Here is a 5246-nt window from a genome sequence, read left to right as displayed (position 1 = left end):
AAGCAGAGTTTCTTTCTTGTAGGTTTAATAGTGAGGTTTCTGGCAACAGAAGCATAAATCCACACTGAACAGGCGGGGAACTTAGAAACCAAAACTAGGAGACACTCAGGAGGAACATGTGTACAAAATGAAGAGAATCCAGCACAGAGGAACTGCACAGGAGGTGTTTATATGGGAGAAACAAAAATTGCATGGGCTAATTAGCTTAATGGGGAGCAGGTGTGAACAGGAGCAAATAGAAAGGTGCAAAGAGGAAAAAAACGGGACACCAGGGGGCAGTAAAGAACAACCAGGGAAAATCGGATCTGTCTGTAACTAGGAAAGAACTTAAAGCTAAAGGAAATAAAACTGAGTACAACTAAAATTAGAGCAAAGAGTAAATAATACCAAAAATGCTGAAAAGAGAAAGTTAAAGGGAGAGTAAAACTATGGCTTCAAAAATGATCAAAATTTTTTACAAACACAGGTTAACATCAAATAAAGCAGAACTTAAACAAAACCAAAGAGTCCAGAAAGCGTAGAATCATAAAACATTTGCTCCTGACCAATAAAAATTAGCTGCTAATAAATGTTTATGCAGACCAATAGAAATGTCTCTTCACTCCTCAGTTCAATGAAGGCAAACAGGTTTTAACTCTGATTTTCTGAATTAGTTTTCAGTCCATAGATTTCTGTCATGCTCTCTCATTTTAAGTGTACATCTCATTTAGTCCAACGGGTGATGGATTTCTAATCAAAGGATATAAATTATTGCTTCTCTCTTATCTTCATGACGCTGCAGAGAATCCTGGCATATTTATGGGGAACCACTCAGTCGTTAAAGAAAGGACTGGTTCCTCTTTTGCTGCACATAGAGAACCACCATCACTGAAAGAAAATAAGGGTTGGAAAAAATAAAACTTTATTAATAACATGGAGAGAAAAAAAAACGTCCTTGATGGTATTTTAATCACTTGGACTAATAGAGAAAAGTGTTTTCGGAAAAGTTGTCTATTAAGCTTAGAGAGCTTTAGAAAACTTACCAGTAAGAATAGAGCCTTTGAGAAGGAAATGCAGAATCAAAAGGCCTTCATGCAATGAAGACAGAGGCTGCATCAACACTGTTGTGTCACCATATTTAATCTGAAACATTATATTTATAGACATTTATAAAGCTAAATTCAACAGAGCTACTGTGAGGTAAAGGTCATGACCTCACAAACAACATGAACTAAATAAGAAAGTGACAAAGGTGAAAACAAAAATAACTGACTAGTGTGAAACTGGTGGACGGGGTCTGGAAAAATGTAAAATGGGACAAGATGAAAGTGAATAAAGAGAATAAAGAGAATAAGGAGATAATCCAAGTGAGAATAGTCTGATAAAAGTGAACACATGAATAATTAGAAAACTAAACTTAAAAAAATGCACAAACATGAAAAAAATAAATTCTGGAAAAGTCTAAATAAACATTAGCTCTAAAAATAAACTAAGCAAATCAACATTTAAAGTTAATAAACGATAACAACAAAATGATCTAAATTAATAACCCAAAGAAGTGTAAAAAAAGATCCTAAATTATGACAAAAGCATTAAAAATCACCCACCTTTATCTGCTTAATGTTAGTATTCTGAACTCCTCTGATTTCACAGATGAAGGAGTCGGTTTTATTACTGTTTTCCTCGACTTCCAAGATGCAGGGATGTTGCTTTGCATCCTGAATGCCCCACACTAACACCTCTGCTGCTGACATCTCTAGTTTATCACAACTTTTCTGAAAAAAACAGATGCAAAATGGCACCTTTTATGAAAAAATGTATCCTTAAAAAAAAAAAGGATATATTAAAAACCTTACGTGAATAATAATGCGGGTGTCATTTCCGATTCTCTCGGTCGTGAAGCCTGTAAAGTCGGGATCAGGATGGTAGGTTAGATTCAGCAAACAGGGCAGCGTTTGATTGGCCACCTTCATGAATATGGCACTGCTGCTAGTCTGCGCGTTTTCTGCTGCACGGCTTTCAAAAGTGAGAATCTGAAGAAAAAAAAGATAAAAGAATATTGATAGTTTGATGAAGCACAAAAAAATAAAACAGTATAGCACAATAGAGACGGATTAAATAAACGTTTTCTTTAAAACTTGAAATCCATTGTTCTATCAGAGTTATTGTTTCTGCTGGTGTTCCCCAGGGCTCAATGTTAGGCCACCTTTCATTTATTCTTTAACCGTTCCCTCTTGGCCTTATATGCAACAAAGAAAATTATAATTTTACTTTTAAGCAGAGGAAACAAAACTCTATACTGAGTTCATACTCAATATAGAAGCCTTCATTTAGATTTTTTTAATTACTACCTTCTCTTAAATTTGTTTTTGTTTTTTTTGTTTTTTACATATATTTCTTTTTAAAATGTGTGTTGTTTTTTTTCCTTCCTGGTTTTACTAAAACAACTGTTTTAAATAACAAATTATGCCTTGTAATTAAAAAGTTGTCCGTAAAATATATTGGTATTATAAATAATGTTGCCATTATCATTTAATTTGTCTGTGGAGCTACCTGGAAGCTGCTGTTCCTGGGCAGAAACACCTGCTGTTGGACGTGGCTCTGAATCAATCCCTCCACAAAATCCAGGCTGGTCCCAATGAGCCGGACTTTCCTCTTCCCACTGGAGGGAACATATGTATTGTCATCTTAAAAGCATAATGACATTTAGTTGAGACTCTAGATTCAGAAGACAAACACAATTTGCGGACAGAAGTAATAAAAAGTAAGCATCCTTAGAATTCAATTCAAAAATACTTTATTAATCCCAAACTGAAAGTAACTATTCCAGTAACTCATATGTTATTTTTTAACCAGTTTTTGTATGTGTTGATGTTGCTGGCAGGAAGGATCTCCTGTAGAGGTCTGTCTGCAGTGGATCTGCAGAAGCCTCTGACTGAAGACCCTCTGCTGGTGTCTAACAGTCTGATGAAGAGGATGCCCACTGCTGTCCATCATCTTCTTCATCTCCAGAGGTTCTAGAGGAGTTCCTAGAACAGAGCCGACCTTCTTTATTACAGTAGCTGGTTGAGCTTCTTTCAGTCATTAGCTGATGATGATGATGATGATGGAGGAAGAGATTAGACTCTCCATATCAGACTGATAGAAGATCTGCAGCATCTGAAGGACCTAAGCTTTCTCTAGAAGTCCAGTCTGCTCTGTCCCTTCTTGCAGACGGCTTCCCAGTTGTGTCTCCAGTCCAGGTTGTTTTCCAGGTGAACATCAAGGGATTTCTACTCCACCTCCTCCTCTTCTCCCAGGATGTTAACAGGATTCAACTTGTTCCTGTTTCTTCTGAACTCTCTAATCATCTCCTTGTTTTGTTGCCCTTCAGGATCAGATGATTAAGGTGATTGCCACAAAGCGCGTCCAGCAGCTAAAGTTACATTTTCTGCTGCTTCTGAAGCGCTTCAGATGCTCAGAAGATCATGAGGCGCTGCTCCTACTGCTCCTGCTGCACAAAATGTGTTGCAGGACCTTTTGCTGCACCTTGATGCATGTCAACCATTGATTTTGCATCTAAACCAGCTGCTTCTGGTGCTTCTGCTTTGCAGTCTGAACATAGCATTAGAGAGATGAAAGAGCAGGAGAGAATGTGGAGTAATTCAAACAGCCAGTTATTGCATTTGGCTGATGTATTTTGAGCTTTGCAACAACTAAACTGATGGCATCCCACACAATATCTGCAACAATAGTGGGTGGAATGCAAACAGTTGCAAAGACAGCATGGCTCTCTGGGTAAAACTGGTAATATCGGTCAACTGCATTGAGCCCAGTGAAAGTGCAGAAACTTTACTATTCTAGATAAGATCTGCATGAAGGAATGTGTCAAAATACCAGCTATAAAGGTTGCAACACTGTGACTTGCAGACTTGCAGAGACCTGTCAGAAAAGATTATGCTACAAAGCATTCAGTTTTGTTCTTCCTCAAATATGTTCCCTGCTGATAAAAATACTAGTCTTATAGTTTTCTCAGGAAGTGGGGGTGCTTCACAACTATTTGTGAAAGCTCTCAACACCATTTTTTTTCACAACTTTTAAGTTATGTGAAGCACTGAGTTCTAGCTCATATCCACATGCAAGCCATTATTGCTGCATTTGTACATGAAATTTGAATAATATGTGATTATCTAAGCTACTCTAACTCCACATAGGAACATAGACATTGCTCAGCTGAAAAAGCCACCCTGAGCAGCACATGGTTGGCTGTTATGTTTTAGAAATAGCATGATGCATTTCACCTAACTTATATAGTTGCTCTCCAGCTAAAATCGGTTTTAAATTAACTCTGATTACCTATTCAGTGCAATTCATTTCATAACCCACACCCCCATAGACCATATCACAGGCTTGCCCTCCTCCAATGGTTTCACAGTAATACAATTATTAACAGATTATCCAAAGTGGCTCATCTGGTTCGTCTCATAAAGGTTCCTTCAGCCACAGAAATGGGTAAGATTCGTGCTAACAAGGTTTTCTGTCTCCCATGTGACATTGTCTCTGATAGAGGTCCTCAGAAGAGAGGCTTAAGTCCCCTCAGCCCACGCAGCGTCTCTGAGGTGCAAAAGTACTTGGAGAAAAGCCAAGAAAACCATGAAATTGTCAACATAGCCATGCATTTGACTACCAGGTGGCAGTCTACGGAAGACCTCCCCTCATGCCAAGGGAAATTTAATTTGGCAGCTTGTTTTGTCAGCCCATATCCAAGGTACGGTTTGTCTTCAACTTTCCCAGTCCATAGACACCCATCCCCCTTTCCATGTATCCTAGGTTCTAAGTAATGCCTTGACTGCAGTCATTGTGTCTGGCTGGATTATAGTGTCTCAAGTCTGTCTGATTATTTTTTAGCATATTATACTTTAGCAAACTGAGACTTTTTGCCAGAATGTTTAAATACCTTCTCCAGCTGCTCTGTGGTAAGATGTCAGTGCAGACTGGTGAAGACTGATAAGTGACTGCAGCACTTCCATGGCAGCTACCGTCTGGAAGAACAACACACACCTCAACCACATTTCTGGTTTCGGTGGGTGGAAGGTGGAAGGTCAACGAGACATCAGTGTTGTTCCACACAGGAGATCTAATCAGAGAAGATGAAAAACACACAGAAAGTGAGCATGAGACTAAAACTGAAACCAGCAAACATAGAAATGAGAAGGAAAGATAGAGATTATCTGAACTAATCACTATTTTTACGCATTTTATTTCAAATTAAAACATTACTGTTAAAT

The 5246-nt window shown here is 38.2% G+C and overlaps 1 protein-coding gene across 1 annotated transcript in view; it reads right to left on the bottom strand.

Annotated features, from left to right (window-relative positions):
• Positions 1-2511: 2511 nt before the first annotated feature.
• The window catches only part of LOC107096094 (plexin-C1-like), a 9221-nt gene continuing 6486 nt past the window's right edge, over positions 2512-5246 (bottom strand). The window contains exons 10-11 of the mRNA XM_015392597.1: positions 4916-5095; positions 2512-2641 (exon numbers count right to left, since the gene is read on the bottom strand). Of these exons, the coding sequence (XP_015248083.1) occupies positions 2512-2641; positions 4916-5095 (310 nt within the window). The remainder of the gene's footprint in view (positions 2642-4915; positions 5096-5246) is intronic.

This window comes from Cyprinodon variegatus, unplaced genomic scaffold (assembly GCF_000732505.1).
Source record: "Cyprinodon variegatus isolate N-32 unplaced genomic scaffold, C_variegatus-1.0 Scaffold598, whole genome shotgun sequence".
NCBI lineage: Eukaryota > Metazoa > Chordata > Actinopteri > Cyprinodontiformes > Cyprinodontidae > Cyprinodon > Cyprinodon variegatus.
Note: the sequence above shows the minus strand (reverse complement) of the source record. Positions and strands in the feature narration are given on the sequence as shown.